This window comes from Anoplopoma fimbria, chromosome 13, assembly GCF_027596085.1.
Source record: "Anoplopoma fimbria isolate UVic2021 breed Golden Eagle Sablefish chromosome 13, Afim_UVic_2022, whole genome shotgun sequence".
Classification (NCBI taxonomy): domain Eukaryota; kingdom Metazoa; phylum Chordata; class Actinopteri; order Perciformes; family Anoplopomatidae; genus Anoplopoma; species Anoplopoma fimbria.
In genome coordinates, this window is record NC_072461.1 from 23,050,281 (window position 1) to 23,074,925 (window position 24,645).

Genomic DNA, 24,645 nt, shown 5'->3' on the forward strand with positions numbered 1-24,645 from the left:
ATATAATATTATATATATGTATATATATATATATATATATACCAGTACAAAAAGTTTGGACACACCTTCTCATTCAATGTTTTTTCTTTATTTTTATTTTATTTTTTTTCTACATTGTAGATTAATATTGAAGACATCCAAACCATGAAGGAACACATATGGAATGATGTGGTAAACAAACAAAATGCTCAACAAACCAGAATATGTTTTATATTTTAGATTCTTCAAAGTAGTTGAATGAGAAGGTGTGTCCAAACTTTTGACTGGTACTGTACATATTAATCATTTAAATAGTCCTTGCTGTGCTGCAACTATGAATATTTTATATATTCCTTGCACTACAACAGTAAATAAACAGGGGGTGCATTTATAAATGTTTACATTTACAACTGTAAAGTACTCTGCATATGTAGGACTTCACAAGCATTAATGTGTGGTAGGCCTTAAGTTAGTTTTACTTTACTCAGTAAAGTAGTTGACTACTCCATATGCAAGTAGTTACCGGTTAATTTGCAGATTGAGAATAGCCCTATTAAATATATATATATATATATATATATATATATATATATATATATATATACTGTATAGGCTGTAGCTCTACCTCAACTAGCTACAGAAGGATGGATAGATGGGAAATAGCAGTGCTACTGCAGTGAATATACATAAATCACTAAAACAAATGAGATACTGCATCATTAAATGAGAAGTGAACTAGAGAACATAATAAAGACTTGAATGAATATAGGCTACACTGTACAATTTACCCATAACATCAGACTGGCTACATTAGTGCAGAAGTATAATCTAAGAGACGCTCCTGTGAAGTACATTTGGCTGATTTCACCAATATTAGTACAACTTTGTCAAACTTTGTACTTCTACTTGCAGTGGAGTTTTTTATACATTAAGGCATTACTACTTTCACTTTAAGGACCTACATACCCCTCATACAACTGATTGTTTTGACACAAAAACCTGTCTTACAGGGAACAATTCCTCACCACATAATTGGTGGCCTTACTTGGCGGCCATACAAGCAACACCTCATTCCCGTTCAGCAACATTTGCAAGGTAAATAATCTCATGCTATCTAAGTACTTGTAGGAGCCAGACTTCTCTTCTGGAACTCTTTTTTTCCCATGCATAACAGCGCACATTACTTTTAATAACTTTGACCTTATAAAATGACAGTTAAAACATCAGAAAGTATCATTCATTATAATTAAGTTTTATATATATATATATATTTATGGAGACTATAACAATTGGCAGTGGGTTTTTTATGGATCAGGGATTATGCCAATGTCATAACATTTTGTGAGGGGTGATTAATAACTTTATTTTGGTCTTAAACCCCCTCGAGACGCCTGAGAATACACAACATGATTGTCAGTGGTCTTTGTTGTGAGAAGAAGGAAAGATACCCTCTGCACTATGCTTTTGGGTAAATGCAAGAAAGGAGATGCACTGTGTCACCATTAGTGGAGAAACACATTGGACTGTATGTCCTAATGCATCTGATTTAATACAATACATTTTATCTTCCAGTGGTCAGGAGACCTTGAGCTTTGTGCAGTACGTGCCATAAGTCAAAATAACTTCGTTGGTGTTAACAGATGGGGGAGCTATTGTCTAACATAGTTATTACTCTGCTGCCCCCCCATCCATCCCACACACACACACACACACACACACACACACACACACACACACACACACACAGGCACCCACTCTCACTCATGTATCAATTTAAAAAAAAAAAAAAAAAAAATACCTTAAATGATTTGTGAAAGTAGTTTACTGCAAATACAACTCATATCTACAAAAAAATGTTTAAATGTCATTTTAAATGTGACGATTCACAGAAGCTTTAAGTCTGCACATCAATGCTAATAACGACAGTAGTGGTCATTTTCATAATGCAAAAAAAGTGCTGTGCTTTTCCTTAAGTGAACTTTTTTTGGGGTTTTATTAATATAACAAAATGATGCCACAGGACATTGTTTTCACCACTGGGACAGACCGTGCCGCACGCAGGCCTGTGTACATTTGGTGGCGCACAAAGCCAAAGACAGAGGAACAAATCAGGAATCCCCCTCCTGCCACTCCTGAGAGCGCCTGAGAGGACAGGAGTTAAGGATTAAGCGCTTCTCCTCACAGAGGAACTCACGGAAAGGCAGCTGATTCCCTGCAATACACTTCTTTTCCAAGTATACCATCACATCGACACGTTTGAGGGGCATTGTTTTGGAAAAATAGGTTGTTTTTTTTTAATTATTATTATTTCATTATGAGTTCTGGACCAAGGGGTTTTGCAGGATGGACTCTTTTAGAAACTTTGATGGAATAAACTGCGTTTCACTGTGATTTTAAAAAGTTTTTTTGTTTTTCTGACTTTATTTCCATCTTTTTCTTTGGGATTGCTGTCGCTGGTCACCTTTTTTTTGTTTGAGCTGCTGACTTTCTCCATGGCGTAGGTGGTTGAAACAATTTTTTGTTTAATCACCTCATTTTTTTTGGGGGGGGGGGGGACAAGGATTTGATATCTACCCAGCAGACCACATCTGGATTATGTGCGTAAAACATCTCTGGAGTGTTTAAAAACAAAAGTGAGAAGCCATCATCGTCACTTTTCGGAGAAGGGGGAATGCGGAGTGGAAACGGCGTCTAGGAGGATGCTGCTGCCTGCACAATGGAAGTGAAGAACTCTTTTGCTGTGGTTGCGGTGGTTTGTCTCTGCTTTTGCTCCACTTTCAGCCAAGAACTCAATCCCAAAGGCAGGAATGTATGCAAAGCACCTGGGTAAGCATCAGTGCAGGAGAAAATGGGATTTAAAAACCCCCCCACTGCTTGTTTGGAAGTTTCTCTCGTGAAAATAGTTTTTTTTTTCTCATTTTCTTTGACTTCAGGATGCAACTTTCTTTTAAATAGTCAAGGATTGAAATTGCACCAAAACTTAAAACTTCTCTCATCTCATCCCTCGCTTTGTTTTTCCAGCTTCTTGACAAATAACAGTGTTTTAAAACTGAGCACACTAAAAACACTAAAAAAATATTGACATTTTTTGCAGTGTTGGCCTCATGCCCGAATAGCGGTTTTCACTAAAGTGAAATAAATCACCTTTAATGGAATAAATACCTGACTTTATTCTCTAAACTTGCATTTCACGTTTATATCAATCATTTTTTATTATTATTAATAATAATAATAATAATTCCACTTTAAGCTCTTTCTTTTGCACACATAACGTGTTCCTAGTCCGCTGTACAGCAGCAGGAGGAGGAGCCCATTGAAGAAAGCAGCTCTACAGATGTGTACATCTGGAACAGCAGCGTGTAGGGGGCGCTCTCATTGACCGCCATAGTATTCGTGGCACAGTTTGATAACACGTTTGTGTTTGATAATGCACTTTTAGAAGTGACCTTTTTTTTTGAGTTGGAAGTTTATGTAATGTTTAAAGGAGCACATGTTGCTTGACAGTTGATATTTCAAAATAAAAGGCAGAGAATGCATTCTAGGAATCCACATATCCAGACATTTCTCTCTCTCTCTCAAATGTTAAGGTATCCAAAAAGCATCTCTTTTTGGACCGACTAGTGTAAAAGAAAAAAAACTAACCCAAGGCCACAATTGCTGACTGCAGCATCCAAACTTGTTGGAGTGATGTTTATGGATTTTTGAAATTGTGTCAGAAGAGAAACAGCAAATGTATTCCAGGGTTCATTCTCCAATATGCCAAAAAAGATAAGGAAACATATGCTTACTAGACTTTTGGCTTTTGTTTTCTTGATACATGAGCAGTCAGAGTTTTGGGATATGAAGAGTCGCACGCTGCAGTGAAATGTAATCAAAAGCTTATTTTCCAAAGTTGAAGTTGGGCTGTCACCTCATAGATTGTCCGTTGCTCCATTGAGCAACAAATCGTCATTCTCCAGAAAAATATAGCCTTTAGTGCTTTGTGAAGTTTCCGGTGTAATATAAATAGCACTGGCCTCCTCTGCTCTACAAGTTTGACATTTTGCCCTCCTTCCAGTATTCAGCATTCATTGCAGTGAACTTTCCACTCACCTGTTTTTCCATTATGTTTTTTTTTTTCTTCTTTTTTTGACTTGAATGTGATGCTTTCAGCACCGATGCAGAAAAATAGACTTTTGAATCAGTTAAAGAGCAGCTATTGAATTTCTTGGCAAAGGGTGTTGAAACATTCTTTATGTCACAATGAAAGGCAAACAGCAGTGCAGCTATGCTTCCAAACACCTAATGAATTCCACAAGCTTTCTTTCTGGTAGTGACACGGATTGGCTGTTTGTTAAAAGGTCAACAAGAGTCAGCTCCGTACACGTTGACCGGAGTTTTTTCAAAATCCTGAGCAGCACAGTTACAAAAAAGTTGCACCCAGTGTCATGTAATGTACATTAAATTCTACAAGGCTTATTTAGAAATCATAATCCATCCAGAACAAGTGATAGCACACAGATCGTAGACCTGTTATCTCTACCACGCGCCTATTTTGGCAGCATAAATAACGGCGTTTCTCCTTTCTCAATGACCGAAAGCAAGCTGCCAAATTCAAACACTTTAGGGGAAGCTGACGTGTTGCAGGGGCCCCACAGAGGTCGCAGGCGTGGGAGGAAGAAGAGACACATCTGTCCTTTTCCTGACAGGCCCTCAAAACCCGGCTGCAAAATATCTGTCTCTGAATATTCACATTTCCCCAAAGGCTGAGGGAACCTAAGGAAACTGATAAACTAAACAGATTCGGTGGGGTTAAGGGCTTCTAAGTGTACACATGACCCTTAATTCAGATAATTATACAGCCACGGTCGAAGAATTTACATCGTGTACAATCCCCTTCATACATTTGCAGAATTCAGCATAGGCCACATCAATAAAACACTGTGAGATCAAAGAGGAAAGCGCTGGCTGTGGCTTTGAAACGTGTTTTTCTTTCACTGAAGCCAGGTTCCTCATCATCCCCCCCTCTCATTCTCAATGTCATAACTTCTTTTCCAGATCACCAGGATTTGTGTGCTGTAGCGGATGGGGGCAGCTAGGGGATGAGTGCCTGACACGTATGTACCCATGCAGACATCATGTATCAGTACAGCTCATTGTGCAAGCCCGTTTGAATAACACGGCCTATTCTTGTTCACCCAAAGCTCTCTGCGAAGGCAACTTCACCTGCAAGGAAAATGAGGTGTGTGTCAGGCCGAATGAATGTCGATGTCGCCATGGATACTTTGGAGCAAGCTGTGACACAAGTAAGGGATTTCTTAAATTTTTTAAATCAGCATTTCAACCTTTTGTCTTTCGTCTGTGGTGCTTAAAGGTCAAGCAAATATAATTTTTTCGCCTGTTAAATATACAAGTTTTAGGTCTTAAACTACAGCATAAGTGGAAATTACTGCACTTGGGGTCTTTTTAGCCATGCTTGAAGTATTGCTCTGGTGAAGGCAACATTGTTCTGTCTCTACAAGTTCACATCTGAAACATCTCAACAACTATGGCCGTGTTAAACATATTACCTGCAGAATCAGCATGTTAACATGGCCGTTGTGATTGTGTTGGCATGCTGGCGTTTAGTACAAAGCATAGATTTGCCTAAGACAGGCCTCACAGAGCCACTAGTAGGCTGTAAACCAGGGGTGGCCAATCTTTTTTGATATAAAGAAAAACGCTCTGCTAAACAATAGACAATGTGAAGTTTGCAACCAGTTACACCGCAAGAAAGTTCGTGTTACCAGACCAGAAAACCCCATGTGCCATGGCAAAACAATTTACGATAAAAAGAACTATGCAGTACTAGTTAACAGTTTATTGTTTGGCATTGCATTTATTTATTTATTGGTGTGCCAACGCTGTGTATTACATAAATTATTACTGCATTTAATAATTTGATTTAATTTAATACTTTTTAGCTTGAATACAGTGCATGGCCTGAGTGCTCAGTAAAAATATTATGATGTTGTGTTTATATATTTAAAAAAGTAAAGGTAAAACAGGCAGAAATAGCCAAATATTGGTTTCTGTTCATTGCCATGGCGCCCACTTAAAAGACAATGCAGATGTAAACATAAGATGTACATTTGTAAGTCTAATTTTAGGATGTAACAAAAAAGGAGAGGCTGAGAAAATTTCACAAACATGTAGTCGACACCAAGTGTTTAAACCAGGATGTGCAATGTACATACAGTAAAATGTATTAGAAATATGCTCAAGACATGTTCTAGTTTATTTGAAAAATTCACCACCGGCTATATGAAAACAGACAGCAGGCAGCAGGCCAGAGTTGTGCCACATGCTGTTTGGCCACCCCAGCTGCAGGCTCTCACTATTGCTCAAGGATATTTCACAAGTCAGAATATTATTCACACTTTACTGATAAGTGCACTGTCTGTCAACAGAGTGCCCGGCCCAGTTCTGGGGCCCCGACTGCAAGGGGAAATGTAACTGTTACCCCAACGGCCAGTGCGACGACTTGACCGGCGAGTGCACCTGCAACCACAATCGTTGGGGACCAAACTGCGAGTATCCTTGCATGTGCCAAAAGGGCAAGTGTGACCAAGAGACGGGCAAATGCACATGTCACCCCGGCATCTGGGGGCCCCTGTGCAACAACAACTGCTACTGCAGCATCAACTCCATCTGCAACGCCAAGACGGGGCGCTGCATGTGCAATCCTGGTTGGACGGGGAGGAACTGTGCGATCCAGTGTAACTGCAACAATTCACCATGCGACCAGTTCACGGGGCGCTGCCAGTGCCGGGAGGGTCTGTGGGGCCCACGGTGTGAACGTTACTGCCAGTGCATCCACGGCAAGTGCAACCAGGGGGACGGCTCGTGTACCTGCACGCCAGGGTACCGTGGGAAGTTCTGTAGGGAACCGTGTCCGGCCGGGTTCTACGGACAAAACTGCAGGAACAGGTGGGGGAAAAAAATCTTGGCAGAGAGCAAATGCACCACATAAAAAAAAACACACAGGAAACATGCAGTTTTACAGATGCCTAATGTTTAATTCCCTTGTCCAATCCATATTATGGTGCAGCTTTGTGGTTTTAGTAGGAAATAAGATTTGATATATGCTGTAGTAGATAATCCTTTAAAGATCTGGCCGTGTTACTTAATGGAAAAATAATATAGTGAGATTTGGGAGTTGGTATTCACATTATCCCATCATCATCAGCCAACATGTAAAAGCAATTCAGGTTAAGTGCTTTACCTTCCACGGACTGTGACATTCTCACACGAAACAGTTGTTATAAACTCAAAAGAGCACGGTTGAGCACAGTGTTGTTTATCTCCCTCTTTAAATGGTCATTAAAACAACAATTCGAAGCACACAAACAGATCTTTTCCATCTGGTTTCAGAGCCTCACAGTTTTACTACGTTAAGAAGACATAAAAACAAGATAAATTGGACATTTTTTGTTGTTGTTGTTGACTGTTCTCCTTGGCTTAACCACAGGTGTGGGCACTGTAAGGGCCAGCAGCCCTGTAAGGTGACGGAGGGACGCTGCATCACCTGTGACAGGGGCTGGAACGGGACACGGTGTGACCAGCTCTGCTCCAAGGGCTTCTTTGGAGAAAATTGCCAAGACGTGTGTCCGGTCTGTAAAGACGGTCACCACTGCGACCCCATTCATGGCAAGTGCTCTCACTGTAACCCTGGATGGATTGGGGACAGGTAAGACAACACAAAGAGTGCAATTTTAGAAATATGTAAATGAACAGCGCAGTATCATGGCAGGTCGTGAAAAATCTGTTGGTTTTGTGCGCATGGACACAAATTTCACTCTGCATGAAAACAATGGCAATGGAGAGCCAATAAGGATATATTTTTTCGGTGATTTATACAAATTAAATGCATTGACGTGACTATGCAACTGCCAGAGATGGTGAAATAGGATTAAATATCCTGAATGACTTTTGGTAGGTGGGATCGGAGGTGGATGGGTCAAACTAGCACTTGATTTAAAACTACGAAACAGGGGTTCGACACAATGTGACCTAAAGTTTTGTTGTGGTTTTGTTGCCTAAACCAAATATTCTTTTTTTTTGCCTAAATCTAAATGTACGTAGTTATTTTTAGCCCAAACATGAGGCTTTTTTCTAAACCTACTTATCTGGTTTTGTTGCCTAAACCTAACTTTTGTTTTGGAGCGTAATGTCGCCCCGCAAAAAAAAAAGTTGTGGTGAGCGACACAAAGAAAACAGACAATTAGCACCCCTATAGATTGCATGTTGTGACTATTTCACTTACTGCCGTGAGACTGTGATGAAAAGTAACAAGCAATTGTTGTGACCCTTTTTTTCTTTTCTCATTTTCGACGTTAAAAAAAACATAATGGCAGTGCCTTTAACACGTAGCTACTGTTAAACCATTTTCCATACTGCGTTAATGTCTGTCATTCATGCTGCTGAGCTTCAAAATAACTGCAATCATCACATTCCTATTGTGTGTGATAGATGCGAGGTGCGCTGCCCCAACGGCACGTATGGCGAGAACTGCGAGAACAACTGCAGTCACTGTTTTAACGGCATCTGCCATGTTGTCACCGGAGAGTGCTTGTGTGACCCGGGATTTTATGGCACCTAGTAAGTTATAAGACACTTCATATCCCCCAAAAAACTCATGTTTATGCATTACAAGACACAGTAAAAAATGGTTGATGGCTTTATTATTACTTTTGTCACACACTTGTATATCTTGGGAATTGAATAAGCGAGCATGTGTTCTGAGGCATATTTATTTTTTATAGATAGTGATAAAAAACACTCTTGAAATACTAAAGTGAAATACCTACAAACTTCCATCAAAGGACACATTTGGCCTGGAACAAATAACTGATCCCTTTAATGCCTTTTCTGTTTTTTTCCTGTGTCCTACTTCATACATCTTTCACTTGGATTGAACATTAAACAGATGTTGTTTTTGTCCGTACTCAAGCTGCAATATGACCTGTCAACCCGGCCAGTATGGAGTGAACTGCAACCAAACCTGCTCTTGCAATGACAAGAACTGCGATCCTGTGTCTGGTGCTTGCTATCTCCGTAAGAAAATCTTTTTTTTTTTAAAGAGCAACCACATGCTTTGTAGTTATGGTGTTTTTAAAAGAGGTTTCTGTGATCAGCAGTAGTCCGTAACTAGTGTTTTCTTTTCCAAATAATGTACCTTTTCCAAAGACAAATAGTTATTTCTTCCTCTGACTTCACATACGAAAAGGATTATAACCCGCTGAACTGTTTGTCCAAAGAGCCAGATGCCACTACTGCTGTGTGTATTAAAATGTCTAATAGTTGGCTGGACGCACTGAGTACCAACAAACACATCTATTCAGGTCAGCGCGTGTAGCTGGAGCGTAGCGAACGTAGCGAGGCCTTGATAGCGTTTCCAGACCCAGACCGTTGTCCTTTTAATGGCTGTGTTTGTTGGCTCTGTTCCTGTCCAGCCAGAGAGAGAGGGAGGAAGAGGGAGAGGGGAAGGAAGAAGAAATAAAAAGAGAGAAAATATGAGCGAAAAAAGAGAACTTGGAAGGGAGAGGGTGAAAAAAAAAGCGCACTGTTTGGAAAGAGGAAGTCATTGGTGGGCATGCGAGGAGAAGATTGTTGGAAGCATGGGTTTTGATGGGCGTTGGCAAGATGGTCAGTGATATCATGAAAACTTTTGCCCAAACCCATTTCCTCCATTCTTTATCCAGCCGTGAGCACAGAGCGGTGACAACATGCCACACCCAGACAGCCCAACAGTCCATCATGTGACAAGACCCAGAGGGGCCGCCGCTACACTCGCCCTTTAACTGAAGGGGTTCTTCTCTCCCAGTGTCATCTGTCCTTGCGAGCGTCCATTCACATGCAATTACAGCACTTATTATCTTCGGGGTGTATCCAACTTGAGGAGGGAGGGGGGGCCCTAATAAATCATCGATGAGTTATGGCGAGGGGCGCGTAGTGAAGAGGGAGGGGTGAAGGGGAGGAAATTGCTCGCAGGAAATCAGCGAGGAAAGCATAAGTGGTCCCGAGTCTGCAGGGAGAATAAAGATTAATAGTGAATTATTTGCAGTGAATTTCCGCCTGTTGCAGCATTCCTCAGAGACGCTTCGTGTCAAGCAGCTATTGAAAATCAATTGTTAATGTCAACACAGTGCTCTGCTTTTATTATCAAAAGCTAACTGGCACATTAATAAAGATGATACAGTTAGCTTAACCCACTCCTCAAGTCATTTGATCTAACTTTGTTCGTTAAATCATAATCATTTGCTATGCTCCACGGTTTTCTAGTGTTAGTGATGACAGAGAGAGGGATTTGTTGAAACTGGCATCCAATGTGGCACACCCAGAATTCCCTGCATCTCTTCTTTCAGAGCCCAACCAGCGGATGGGTGTGATCGCGGCTGGAACCCTGGTCTCCTTTTTACTGATTGTCCTCCTGTCGCTGCTGTGCTGCTGCTGCCTGTGTCGACACAAAGACGACCACAAGTGAGTGACATGTATGGATATTTTCACCTCCATGATGGGAAGGCTCGAGTAGCTGTTTTGTAAAAATGTTTTCTTTTCTTCTCTCTCTCTCTCTTGCATGAACCAGGTTGTTAAATTAATAAATGCATTTAAATTGTAATTTAAAGCCAATTTTATATATTGACATTACAGTGCTAGTAGCAATGTGAGCAGGCCCTCAAAAGAGGCACGGGGCCAGGGTTTAATATGCCTTCTTTTGAATGATTCATTTGGGTTTCCATGGCGTCATCCCTTTTCAGTCCTAACCAAGACAACTCTACCAACAGCAAAAAAGCCAAGCGGATCCTGTGTGGACGATTCAGCCGAATCAGCACTAAACTCCCCCGTATTCCACTGAGGCGACAGAAACTGCCCAAAGTAGTCGGTAAGCCCAAAAACTCTTTTTCTCCTATCCCACCGCAGTGCTTCCAGAAGCTGCTGTGTTTCATGTGATCATCTCGCTTTGTGCAGCACAGTCTGCTAAAGTCGCATCACTCAGAGGTTTCATTATGAGGCGAAGGATGCTAAACTGTGGTTTCACTGGTTATCAGCGCTCGTATATGTCTTCAGCTTAACACAGCGGGGGGGGGACTATGACACCAATGAATGACAGTCAGAGGGAGCATTTTCCTTCAGTGCTACCTGATGATGAATAGGGTTGAAAAGTGTATGGTCTCTGCCAAAAGCGAGTATGGGGTTTCATTTGAAAGGAATGCACTGGTTTTGGAGCCCCTTATTATTCTTGGCACCCTATAATGCCATGTGTTCATATTATTACAACCCTAAACTGGGCCTTTTTTTTTTTTTTTCTCCCCCATTTTCTTTATTCGTTTCCATCGTCCTTCTTCCCCCCAAGAAAATTTGTCTTGGGCCGAGGAGGGAGGCTGTGTTATTAAAAGAAGGCCCGTGGTTGCCGGGGGCCCCGGGCGGTGGTGAGTGACGCGCTATCAAAGGCCGCACTGTTTGGGTGAACGCTGCGGTACGGCTGCCCCATGCGGAGGTCTCGTGGTCTGTGACAGATCTGTCTGTGGACCCAGTCTTTTTTCATAACAGACAGAGGAGATATGATGATCTTTTAAACCCCACCACATGCAGTTTAACGTGGCTGCTTTTGTTCGGGGTTCAAAAACAATTTTAACAGTTTAAAAATACACAGTTATCTGGCTTTCTTTCAGAACTCCACTGTTTGTATAAGCAGAAGCAGTCGTCTTGGCCCCTATTAGCCATGTTATATCACTATACAAATGATTGTTCTTCATGGGGACAAGCTTGCAGCTCTAGGGTAATTGTATTTTCAGAAGATAAATATTTATCTGCACTATTTTGAATCCAATATTTTCAAGACATGGAAATATTCTTCTTACTGTACAGACCTATAAGGGAGTCCGTCTGTATTAATAATGCAAATGTTTGTATTTACTATTTGAAGTAGGGGATTAATCATGTTTAGCTAACATTGACAGAATATAGGGGTGACATTTGCAGTAGTGGTAAAGCAATTAGTCAACTAATGAATTTGTCCACTGACAGAAAGTTAATGTACAGCAATTTTCATGATCGATTTCTTGTTAAAAAGTCAAGGTAAAGAAGCCAAACATTCCCTGGCTCCAGCTTGTCTAAGTGGCCGCTTTTGCCCGTTTGTCATTGTAAATGAAATCCTTGGACTGTTGGTCTGACAAAACCAGGGAGTGGGAGTGGACTCTCCATATTCTTCAATGATTGATTGGATAGCAATTCAGAGCATTTCTATTGCCACGAACACAGCTCTTAACATGAAGACGGCTTGCAGCTAGCAGTGCAAAGAGTTCCAGCAGTGCCGACAGAGTTAACAGTGTTTACTTGAGGGGGAACCGAGGGGTGGATGCTACGACGCTATCGGTTGGGACGCCGTTATTGGTTGTAATCGCTGTATTAGCATAGTGCAGAGCGCCGGCCATGAGCTAATTATTAGCGCGTGCTCACATGCACTAACATGCACTAAAAGGCAGATATAAATTAACAGCAGTGTTTCCCTGCAGTTTCCTAACTAAGATTTAGCTTAGCCTCATTATGAAACACTGTAATTTGATTCTTTAAAAGGACTCTACTGAAGGCAGTGTACTGTGGAAGGAGTTGATGATGTGGTTTTCTTTTGCATGTCTGAGCAACATGTGCCTCTTCGATTATCCAGCTGATTCTTTCAGATAGAATATGTCTTTATTCTACCACGGTGAAAAAACGAAACACTTGGACAGACTTGCCTTTGTCGTCACAGTATGGAATATTAAAACGCTTGTTTGTGGAGAGCTTGACCTTGTGAAGCAATGGGCTAGAGGCATAAAAAAAGCAACGTCATCTTAGCCAAATGCCTTTACACAAACATACTGGTATGTGTTTCCACTGTAGGCAAACAAACAAAGAAAGCATTGTTTTAGGCGTTTACAGTCAAGATTTCTACATCTTAGAAGACAAGTAGGACTACCAGTCATATTTGAGAACCGACCTCAATACCAGTCGAAAGTCAAATCCATCACAACAAGTATGCGTCTCTCTTTTCCTTCCTGGTTTTTCCTATCCAAATGTTTGCCACTTTGCTTTCTGTTGGGCTACCCACAGAAGTGTGGTCTGCCAACATTTGGAAACTCAAACTCTGACTGGGGCTACACAGTCCTGCACACACGCATTCCAGAGGGGGCCCAATGGGGCTGGAAACAGGAAGTGGTCAAATTTACCCCAGCCCGTGTCAGAACTGTGATTTATCCACACCAGGGTCAGACGCAACAGATGTGGCAAGACAAAATGAAAAAGGAAAAAGGTTGAAAGATGACAACAACCTCTGTTAGCATGCTTAGCTTCAGAGAAATAGCTGCATGAACACACTGTCACCTACTCTCCCTTTGGCATAACTGAGGCTGTTTGCTTGTAGTTTGACATTCCATTCTAAGCATGTTTACTCCACGCCCAACAGATTCATGTCTGTCCGGCATTCCTTGCTTCCTCTGTGTCCAAATGCTTCCCCACGGGTTTGGGCTGAGAACAGCGCCACCTGCTTTTTTCATCCTGATTTATCCCGGCAAAGTTGCCTGGGATTGCAAATGCGTTCGCAGCAACACGCGACTCCTCATTCATGCAGATGGGAGCTGCCTAAAGAAAACTTTCTCACACCCTGGAGTCACTCTTGAGGAAATAATTAAGATGGAACAAAGAAAAGAAAGGTCAACTTGAGTTTAAGGAATATTTGAAAATGAAATGCAATTGGTTGTGTCACTGAGTGGTTATCAGGCTCTAAGTTTGGCATGTTGGATGTCACTTAGTGTACTGCCTTTGTTTCAGAGACTTTTTCAGGTGGAAACATTTTGTTTCTTTTTCTTATTGGCCAGTCATTTCCTCGTTCTATGCCCAGTTTTCCACAGCTGGACCAGGCATTTGAACCAGCAACTTTCTTGTCCCAGCCCAGCCCTCTAGCCTTTGGACTACCTCTGCCTTTTAACGGATCCCCCACTGAGCAACTGTGGTGGCGGAGCTCTGCAGCTGGGATGTGTCAATAGTGCCCTGTTGTGTGTTGAACCTCCCTGTAGGGAGGGATCACAGTGGCGTCCAGTCTGCAGAACAATCTACCCCACTAGACCCGCAGTCTGGAGGGAGCAGCTTTCAAGGGCCGCAGTTGTTCATCACTACTTACAAGCAATGTCGCAAAATGCCCATGTGTTAGCTTGTTGACTTGCTCAACTGAAGTCTTTGCATAGGTTAGCTGCTCTACATTCCTCAGTCATTCAGAGTCTCTGCCTATCTGCCTGCTGCTGACCCTGCACACGGGCAAGAGTGAAGTCAGAGAACGCACCCTGTCTTGTTCACGTTTTTATTTCTCGCTTTGAATTTGGGAAAAACTTTATTTTGTCATCCACACCTCTAGGTAAACATTTTGCTGGGTTCTGTATATTATTATTAATCTACCACATCCACACAAACCTGATTTATTTTATTAAAGTTAATCAAATCAGAATAGTAGCACCATGGAAGACTTTGGGGTCATTCTTGTAGGCCCAACTGTCCAACATTAACTACATATGTAGAGAGGGCAGGGTGCCATTATTCTTGTAAACAGGATATTCTTAAATAATCACATGAATGGATGCCTTTGGATGGAAATCTACATTCATACTGAAACTATTGTTAGGGTTTTCCCCATTTTACACACATCTGTACTCACTTATTATAAAAATGTTGCACCTGTGTTGACGTTATTCATCCTTTGATCAACACCAAGACATCAGGCTGCCAAACTGAAACATGTTGTTCAGAGGTTTTGGTGACTTCTTTTGGATAAATGAGAAAGAACATAGATCAGTGTAGCAATATATATTTACCTTATGTGTCTTATCTCTCATGTCAACAAGATATTAAAACAGATCTTCTATCTGTGGTAGTTCAAATCTGTAATTTGGAAAAAGTAGATAAAATCAGCGGCCTCAAGGGAAAAAAAACAATTCAGGGTCCTTGAAAATTGCTTTGTACAATTATGCCGGTACACAAAAAAAGTATGTAGCACACACACACAAGCCAGTTTTGATTCGACCATGACTAAATTTAGTTGTTGTTTGAAAAGATAATAAAAACAGTTGAAAGCAAGAAAGGCACAACGAGTGGGAGTGTGTTGTCTATGTTCCCTCAGCCCTATGTTCCCTCAGCCCTATGTTTCCTCAAATCTATGTTCCTTAAATCCTATGTTTCCTCAGCCTTATGTTCCCCTCAGCCCTAGATTTCCTCAGCCCTATGTTTTCTCAACTCTATGTTCCCTCAACCCTACGTTCCCTAAACACTATAATCCCTCAACCTTGTGATCCCTCAGCCCTTTGTTCCCTCAACCCTTTGTCCTCTCAGTCCTACCTTCCCTCAGCTCTATTTCCCCTCATCCCTATGTTCCCTAGGCCCTATGGTCCCTCAGATCAGTAGCTCTGCCAGTGCCTTGCCATTGTTCCAACGGCCCTTTATTCCAAAAATAGTCAATAGTCTAATTAGTCTGAAAAATGCCCCATTGGACCAAAGTCCCATTTTTCTGACGACCTTTTAAAAATGAATTCATCGGACCTTCCTGGTTGAGATATTTGTCTGTGGTGAAGGCATGACCCTCCCTCCTCTGCCTCTGATGGCTTACCCTGTTTGTTTGTTTGTTTGTTTGTTTGTTTGTTTGTTTGTTTGTTTGTTTGTGGGGCAGACAAATGGACACCGGTCTATGATGAAAGATATAGCAGATAACTTTAGTGTACATGTTACAAAGGGTTACAAAGGGAGATGCTTTGAGAATGTAAACCAAGCTGTGCGATATAGGCTCCCCATACTCTATTACATATGTAATACAAAGTAAATGCAGTTTTTGCATTTTTAGTGCTTCTACAAGTCACCAAGTTTGCAAAAATCAGGCTGTAGAGAGATTCTTAATAGCTCATCTTTTAAGTTTAGTCAAACAACATCGTTTAAGGAGCTAGGATTTGTTCCTGGCCAGGGTTCTGGCACAGTTTTAGGGGGATTTTTTCGACTTATGTTTTATTGGAGGTCTAAACAATTGGATCGACCCATGTGTCATCGGGCATGTAAACAGGAGCATCTGATGTGGTCGGTCATGGCAAGTTAACGCCCAGCAGGATCTAATCCAAAACTCACGCCCGATGGAAAGATCAGCTTCACATTCTCCTCAGAAACCACAGCTGTCCTGAGACAGAAGGGTCAGCAGAATGCTGCAGTATGTGAAGGGGAGGAAGGGTCAGGAAGACTGAGAGAGAGCTAGGCAACATACCTGACCCACAAAGTGTTATTAATATTTAATAATTATATCAGATATTATAAGATACATTGCTTTTGTAATGACATATTCTCAATTATTAAAAAAATAGTTCACATTTTTGGGAATATGCTTTTGTGTATATACTTGCAGGTGTATATACTACGTGTTTGTTTTTGGTTATGTCTGTCTTTATGCTAAGCTAGGTGAAGATGTACTTTTTTCCCTTTTTTAATTAATTGGATGACATTGGTATCGATTTTTTTCATCCCGCTCTGATAGAGACGCATATTTCCCAAAAAGCTGAAGTACATGTTGAAAGAAAACGGCATATTTTCAGCCTTTTTGGTTTGATTTTCACTTTCATTTAATTGTTTGATATAGAGTGTGCTTTTATAACACTCTATGATAGCTCACATACTCAATAATCTATTTATTCATAAATAAATGAATTATATTGTTGTTTGGGTCAACAAGGAGCTGCAGTCCCGCTTCAAACTCTGGTCACAATGCTGTTTCTTGATTGTCTTTTAACCTGCTGAGAATAAAACAATAAAATCTAAAATGTAAAGAAAAAAAGCTTATACAAAAAGATACAAAAAAATATTATCTACAGTCGCTTACAGAAACCCATAATGTTGGAACCTTTGTAAACTCAAATTTAAAACCAATTAAAAAGCACAGATTTCCCGCAGACTCATTTAAACCAACACTTTCTACATCTATGCAGCAGTTGTGAGAAGTGAGTGAGAACAGACTGTTGTTCTTGTAACATGGTACAATGCCCTCTGGCTGACCTTTTGGCTTCTGCGTTTGTTTTCTGTTCTCAGTAGCCCACCACGACCCAGAGAACACCTTCAACTGCAGCTTCATCGAGCCCCCCTCGGTGGCTGAGCAGCCCTCCCCCTCCTCCTGGTCGTCCCAAGAGTCTTTCTCTTCCTTTGAGAGCAGAGACGAGGGGCCAGTTTACTGTTTGCCCCACGAAGGTGAGTCATCGTTAGAATAAATAAACAGTTTGGTTATCTAGAATGACGCACATAAATCCCCTAATTTGTCTTTGGCATGGGGTCTTTAAACACACAAACACACACACACACACACACACACCAAACTGATAGACACGGTGAAGAAGTCAAGTTCCCGAGTGTGACCGTTTAGTGACTCACCCACTTCTGTAAATCTCATTATGGAGATAGTTTCTTTATCATATGCCATCTAGACCCAGGTTTTTTGCTTCGAGAAGAAGGCGAGTATAAACAGGAAATGGATTGGTCAAGTCAGCACATGGCACAAATCCAAACAGTGACTAACTCCTTGAAGTTTGATGGAAAACACCCGTTCCATCAGTTTCTATTCTGGATGTCTGACATTGCAAGTCAGGTTTTGTTTTAGGGGATTTTTGTTGAGTGCTGAGTGATTGATGGGGTTTTTTAGTGCTCTCATTTTAGTTTGGTTAAGTTCTCATTCTTCTCATGAATGGTTCAAGGGCTTTGAAACAATTGATTTTGAGTAAAAAGCCTTGGGCAAAAAATGATTACTGTAAACATCACAAAAGGGTTTTGAGTCCCACTGATAGGATCTGTCGCATTGGAGCCACTCCAGTCTCAAGTATGTGTAAACAAATTAGCTAATGAAGTGGGAGAGGTATCAGTCCTTGAATCGTGTGTTATTATTTTTCAAGTGATAGTGAACTGCTGCTATTTGTGAAAGTAACAGATAAATCACATTGTTTTGATATAAAGGCTGCAACCCAGTCGCCAGAATAAAATGTTGGCCTTGTACGTCTTTGCCAACCATAGATATATTGAATCTCGACGTTTCCGAACCAAAAATAAATATAAAAAAAATTCATATCAAGATTTTTAGATACGTGTGGCCAACGTTATAGTGGTTTTACCACTTGTACCAATCTTAGTAAAAGATTATGGTAGTCCTGTGTTTGACTCATCTATTCAACCTTTACTCCTCCTTACATGATCTTTGCTTAAACACATAAATTAGCCATTAATGTCTGTATGGCGTACGCCACCATCTTTCTCTAGACTCTTCATTGAATTGAAAAAAAAAACTGAGATTTAAAATGCTAGTTTTTAAACAGGGCCAAGAACAGCTGCACAGTATTGCTAAGCAAAAGTGTCATTTTGCCATGGTTTCATTTTATTGCTTATGCATCTAAAATGCTATTTCAAAGAGAGACAATGTGTTACTTCTTCTGTCATAAATAACATGTTCTCACTTTAATTGATCATTTGTATGGATAGTTAAATTATCTGATTTTCTAATCTTGGACTAATACCTGTTGGTCTTCTCACGATCCACAGAGTCTTTGAATGAAAGCAAAGAGAAGGGCAGCCCCAGCCTAGCAACAGAGAAGCCAGAAGCTGTCCCTGATGAGGATGATGCAGGGGAGTACACCTCCCTGAAGGACACCAGTGTCGCAAAACCAGAAGGTAGCGAGCAGCCCCTCCTCAAGTCCTCGGACAGCGAAGGCTCCACCAGTGGCTCTGAATCCACCAATCTCTACGCTCGCATCGCTCGCCTCTCCAAGCAGTCCAAGGAAGACGATGGCAGCGGCAAGGATGGGGATGGCACTCCTACACCAGAGGCAAAGCGCAACGGAAGGCCACCACCTTCACCTGGCAAGCCCAAACCACGTCCACCAGACCCGTCCACTAAGCCCAAAGTATCGTGGATACACGGCAATACTCCTCAGCCAGGGTCTCCCCAACCAGAGCAACAGGGGCATGGGGGATCGAAGGCCCTTTCTGTCCCAAAGGAGAAAAAGAGGAGCTCCAGCGATGGCTCAGCCAATAGCGTGGAGCGGCAGAAAATGAAGGAGAGGAGTCATGAGCAGCAGAAGAAACAAGAGGGGAAGGAGGCAGACGTCAACGGCTCTCCCAGCAAACACAAACCTCTGCGAGGTAAGAAGTCTGGGGAAGAGCACAGCAGTCCCAGTCACATGGAGCACATCAATGGTGTGGTTCAGAATGCCCTCAAGAAGATAAGCGGCTTCCACAGCTCCTCGTCTGAGAAGAAGAGTGCTGAAAGTCCAAAGGAGACCCCCAAGGAGCCACCCAAGAGCCCCAAGGTTCACCACCCTCATATGAACTCTGAGGCTGCCACACTCCTGGCTGCTCAGCTCAAGGAGAAAACCCAAAGCATCAACAGGAACGAGGGGACAGGCCTGACGAAGACCAACGGTCTCTCCACACCCAAGGGACACAGGGAGAAGCCAACACCTCCACAGAAAGCCAAGAGGACCCCCTCCAGTGGATTGAGCCAGCAGGGCTCCAACAAGCCCCTGCTGCCCACCTCGAGCAGCCTCCAGAAGATGGTGACACCCGTCGCCACTGACCTCGGGACCCCTGAAGCTAAGAGCCCGGAGAAGCAGGACTTGAACGGCTCAAGGGCAGGGGACCCGGTGTTTGATACTACACCAAAGAAGACTCCCATGAAAAAGCCACCCAGGAAGAAAGGCAAGGAGGGTACTTTGGATACATCGGAAAGTAAAACACCCCAGCAAAAGACAGCCATTATGCCACCACAGGTAGTGAAATAAATGTTCTCAAAGACTAATTTTGTGATGGATACCAAAGAGAGTAAAATGGATTTGTTGGAAGGTGAACCTCATAGTTTTTCAATCAAGGAATTTAAACATTGTGTGCTGCGACCCCAGGACCGGGCAAGAGCGAGAAATGCTTCTAAATCAAGGGTGCAGTTGAGTCGTATTGGTGAGTTGTATTATAATGACCTCTATACACCATTGTATTTCATTTCAAAAATCCCTTATTGTGTAACGACTATGTATCAAGCTCACACCACAACCTGTGGCTAAGCCGGACACAACTGTGAGAACAGTGGTGCACAGACATAATCCATAGTTCATTCATCTCTATCACCCTGCAGTCATGTCCACCACTATATTTATATATGGATTGCTTTTGGCGTTGCATAACTGTAATTTGCTAAGGTGTCGGGAAAAATAGCTATTTTTTATGCACGCTCTCCAAAGGCACTAAGGGTACTATTAATAACAAGGAAATTAGATCCTCTGGGTATTGCAAGCTATTTTGTTTTGTTTTTTGTTTTGTTTGTGGTCCAACATGCATGAATACAGTTCTATACCTTAAGCTACCCTCCTCATTGTTTATGTCAAGACTATTCTTTGCAGATGAAGGTCAACTTAATTATTGTCAACTAAGAGCAAGCTTTTTGTTAGAGAAATTCTTAGGCAAGAAAGGGCCTTTTTATTTTCCTCCTCTATTTTTCTACCTTAGCAAGTTACAGGTTGATATACAACATTATAAGGAATGCTTTTCTGTAATAAACAAAATCTTGAACCACAAAGTACACAAGTTAATCTACATTTAGGACTTAAGTGTCCTATGAATCACCTTGAATTCCTCAATGAGCTTTAGCGTTGGTCTCAAGGCTCTTACCTCCAGAAAAATTACTTTTTTTTTATTTAGCCCTCTTTTATCAAACTCTCTTAGACATGGCTTTTCAGAGCACATACAAGATCTTTGATCTCTCTGCAAAAAGGGCTGTTCTAAACCTCTTTCATACTTCGGCTAACACCAAATCACCCAAATGTGCTCTTACTGTACATTTTATTCAGTCAGCTAAACCACTAAACCAAAAATGAAATCCCAAGCTATTCTATGTCCTTACTTTATGTCATGCTTGTAAATCACTTTAAACTCGCTCACATTCTCTGTAATACAGCAAAATCTGCAGTTTCTCTATGCTGTTTTTAAGAAAAACATACTGCATACCCCAACATATCAAATGCAATAGATAGTTTCGTTGAAATAATTACTTTTAGTAGTATTTATCTTAGGGCTAATTCAATCTGACCACAGAAGGAGACTGCCATGTGTCTTTATCTGCTCTTTTAGTTCTGTCGAGAAACTAGGTCAATATCGCCAACTATTCCCATTTCATATGTATTGGTTTATCCCATCGGGTGTTTTGTAAACACCCGATGTCCCTTAAGGATCGTATTATTTTAAACTAGTATACTCATGCTGAAGTAACAGGTTGCTCAATTTCATATTTTTTAGGGTGAGACTGTAAGGCTAAATGGTACCGTGCCTCCAGTTTTAAAATGTGCCTCAACTGTGGATCAGTTTAAGCAAAATATGCCTTGTTTTCCTAAATGTTGTTGATCCTAAAATGAGTAAACCAAAAAGGGTAGCGGGGTGGGATACTTAAACTGGAGGAAAAAAAGCTTTTTATTTTAGTTGTTGGTGGATAGCTATTTTGAAAGTAGCATTCAAAACATGAGCTATGAACTATGGATGATCGGTATGTATGTTAACATGCCATGGGTATGTTTTGGGCTGGAGAATATATTACATAAACACAGCTAATTTGAAAAATTGTCTTGGTTCTATGTGTTTTTTATCAAGGTACAACTCATTTTGGTTATTTTTTCAACTTGTATACATTGTGTACTTTTTATTATCTTTGTAAGCTGTGCTTATATGACCTTTTTAGTTCTTCTGTTTTTCTTGGTTTCAATGAACTGGCTTTCATGTTGTTTTTGCTTTTTTTTATATGTTGCTTATTTTGAGCTCTGAAGCAAACATACAGTATGAGTACTTTCCATCTTGTAAAGTTTACATTGGCTTTGTAATTGTTCTCTGTTGATGTTATTGTTTGTGTAACACTTAACTGCATGACGCAGAGTGTAATTATATGGCATTAATAGCTGCACCGGAAATCTATAACCTTCTTGTTCCCTCCAGTTGTTATTTTTGCCTCCCATAAAACAAAGATACAACTCATACAAAAAGGATTGTACAATACTGCTATGATACCACTGTTGAAACAATTGCATATACTCAAACCATAACATTGTGTAATTATGAAGTGCCAATTTTTTATCTGACTGGCCCATGCCTGTTTTTTATAGGCGTACAGTGCATATTTGTAAAGAAGGGCCTGAAAAGCTGCAAAAACGTTACCAACTGTAAGGTATATTTTGCTTTTTGTGGTTTGTTTTTGGCAACTTTGATTTCCATTTTGTGTATGGTCATTCAATTTGTGTTTCATTTACTTCTTTGGAATAAAAAAGCAATACATGTAGCTCTAGTCAAACCAACATTTTTAAATCCGTCATTATTTTTAATCGCTTTAGAATCACTAAGACCTCATTCATACTCATTTGGAGTGACTTCTCCTTGGCATCTTCGTCAAATGTCTTATACCAGTGTACAATCAACTAGAACAATAATATGGTGAAGAGGCAGGTATTGGGTAGTACTCATAAATATCTTTATAGTATTCTTCAAACAGATTCATACGAATGCTGATTGATATTTGACCCTTTCCTGTGACTCCTGGCTACTGGGCTGCCGAGTCTCAGGAACGAGGAGTCATTCGGTCACAGCGGTCCTTCAAAGAGCCTGAGGGAACCAGGGAACTGTTCATTTGGCTCCTTAAGGATGGTGGGGACAAAAGGCTCCTTTCATGAGGGAGAAAAACAGTGGAAACTCTGTGCTAAGGAGTTAATCACGCGCTGCATATGTGTCCTCTTTTGGCAGGGAGAAGAGGGATATAGCAGGACTGGGCCACAAGGCAATGAAGGAGCGTAAATGAATGGATATAATGATGGATGGATGGGTCATGTGATGGGTAATTGGAAGCAGAAGGCGAAGCAGCTTTGTTTAGGTTTTGCTCTTTTGACATGGTGAGCTACTTGCTGTGTACATGTGTGGAGATTGTACAAAAAAATTTGAATTGTATTCAGATTTTTCAGAGTTGTAGACCTTGAATCTGATTTATCATCCACTTTTGGACTCGTCAGGGACTTGCCTGTCTTAGCCTTGTCTTTCTTACAACAAATAGATGCGGATTTGACCTTTTATGGACCATTCTAAGAAAATGAACACTGTTGATCTGCTCTAAAGAAAACAAGGAAAGGCAGAACTTTTTAAAACCATATAAGATACATGGCACCATGCTAGCACCATAAGTTAAGGGGTGTCAATATCAGTTGTTCCACCACATTGGTCTAGACTGATATATTTCAATGCCCATTGGATTGCCGAGCAATGTTGTAGATACATTCATGGTCGACAGAGGATGAATCCTGATTACCTTGGTTATCCCATGACTTTACCTCTTGACCTTTTTTTTTTATATATTGAAATGTCTGAACAACTTTTGGATAGATTGCAAGGAAATGTTGTAGAGACATTCATGGTCGCAGGAGAATGAACCCTGATGACGTTGGTTATCCTTTTATTTATAATATACCGTCACCATGACCTTGACTTGTTTTTTCTAAAATTTCTGAACAACTATTGGATGGATTGGCACAACACGTTGTAGAGACATTCATGGTCCCCAGAACGAATGAATGAAATGTCTCGACCACTGGACCTGGATGCAACAAATTCATTGCCATGAACTTTGTTTTAGACATTTATGCTCCCAGCAGGCTGAATAACAATGACTTGTATGAGCCCTTAACTTTTGTGTCATCAGCAGGTCAGAACTTTAATTCATCCAAATTTTTTGTTTTTTTATCGTTATTCATATAAAAGGATGATTTAATCATCAGCTGCATTTCATGTTAAGCACTAATTAGCAAATGTTAACGTGGAAACAGCCCTAAAGTAAGATCGGGAGCATGGTGAATAAAATACGTGCTAAAGTTTATCAAATAGGTTGTTCCTTTTTTTTACCCTGTTTTGGATTATGTAGAGTCTGACTCAACTACCACAACCTTGAATTCTCGGAATTAATCTTCCTTTTAATTTCACATACAGACTGTCGGACAACAACCACCCCGAATCATTCCACTGTGACAATGGCTTGAAGTCTGATTCATTGTCGGGATGACAAGGAATGTTGACAAAACTGCCTCCATCTGCCCGTCCTCAAGTCACAGATGGAGAAGATGCTCAGCTGAGCATACCAACACATGCTTTCTGGCTTTTTTATCTTCCACATGTTGTGAGAAAGTCAGGGCTTGGAATTGTGCAATGCGTGTCGCCACCGCGCAGCATTTCAGGATAAACTGTGTAAATTGAGCATGTGTATAACTTGTACTGGATTTCTGTGCCTGCTGCTTTTGATTTGGATTATGGATCTTGGCCCTTTCATATCTACTCTGCAGTTAGCTAAGCATAATATTTTGCGCATTTTATTGACTTGGACTTGAAGGTTGAACATAAATTTGCGTTGACGCTGCAACACAAAGGAACACAAAGGAGCGACTGTAAAGGATAATGCAAAACCTGGTCAAAAAGTCAGTGTTAGGAGTGTGGGATGGGGGTTCGATGACATGTGGGTTTGCCAGTCTAAACATGACTTGGAGTAGGGGCACTCTCAGTTTGCCAGGTCTATAGAAACAGCAAGACTTTTAAACTCAGGCCCTA

The 24,645-nt window shown here is 41.0% G+C and overlaps 1 protein-coding gene across 1 annotated transcript; it reads left to right on the top strand.

Annotated features, from left to right (window-relative positions):
- Positions 1 to 2,546: 2,546 nt before the first annotated feature.
- On the top strand, positions 2,547 to 22,353 carry scarf2 (scavenger receptor class F, member 2). Its single transcript, XM_054610607.1, has 11 exons — positions 2,547 to 2,805; positions 5,017 to 5,075; positions 5,163 to 5,264; positions 6,408 to 6,927; positions 7,469 to 7,687; positions 8,470 to 8,598; positions 8,951 to 9,054; positions 10,365 to 10,479; positions 10,785 to 10,882; positions 17,086 to 17,241; positions 18,577 to 22,353. The coding sequence occupies exons 1-11, from the start codon at positions 2,696 to 2,698 to the stop codon at positions 19,812 to 19,814; spliced, it is 2,850 nt and encodes a 949-aa protein (XP_054466582.1). The 5' UTR covers positions 2,547 to 2,695; the 3' UTR covers positions 19,815 to 22,353.
- Positions 22,354 to 24,645: the final 2,292 nt, after the last annotated feature.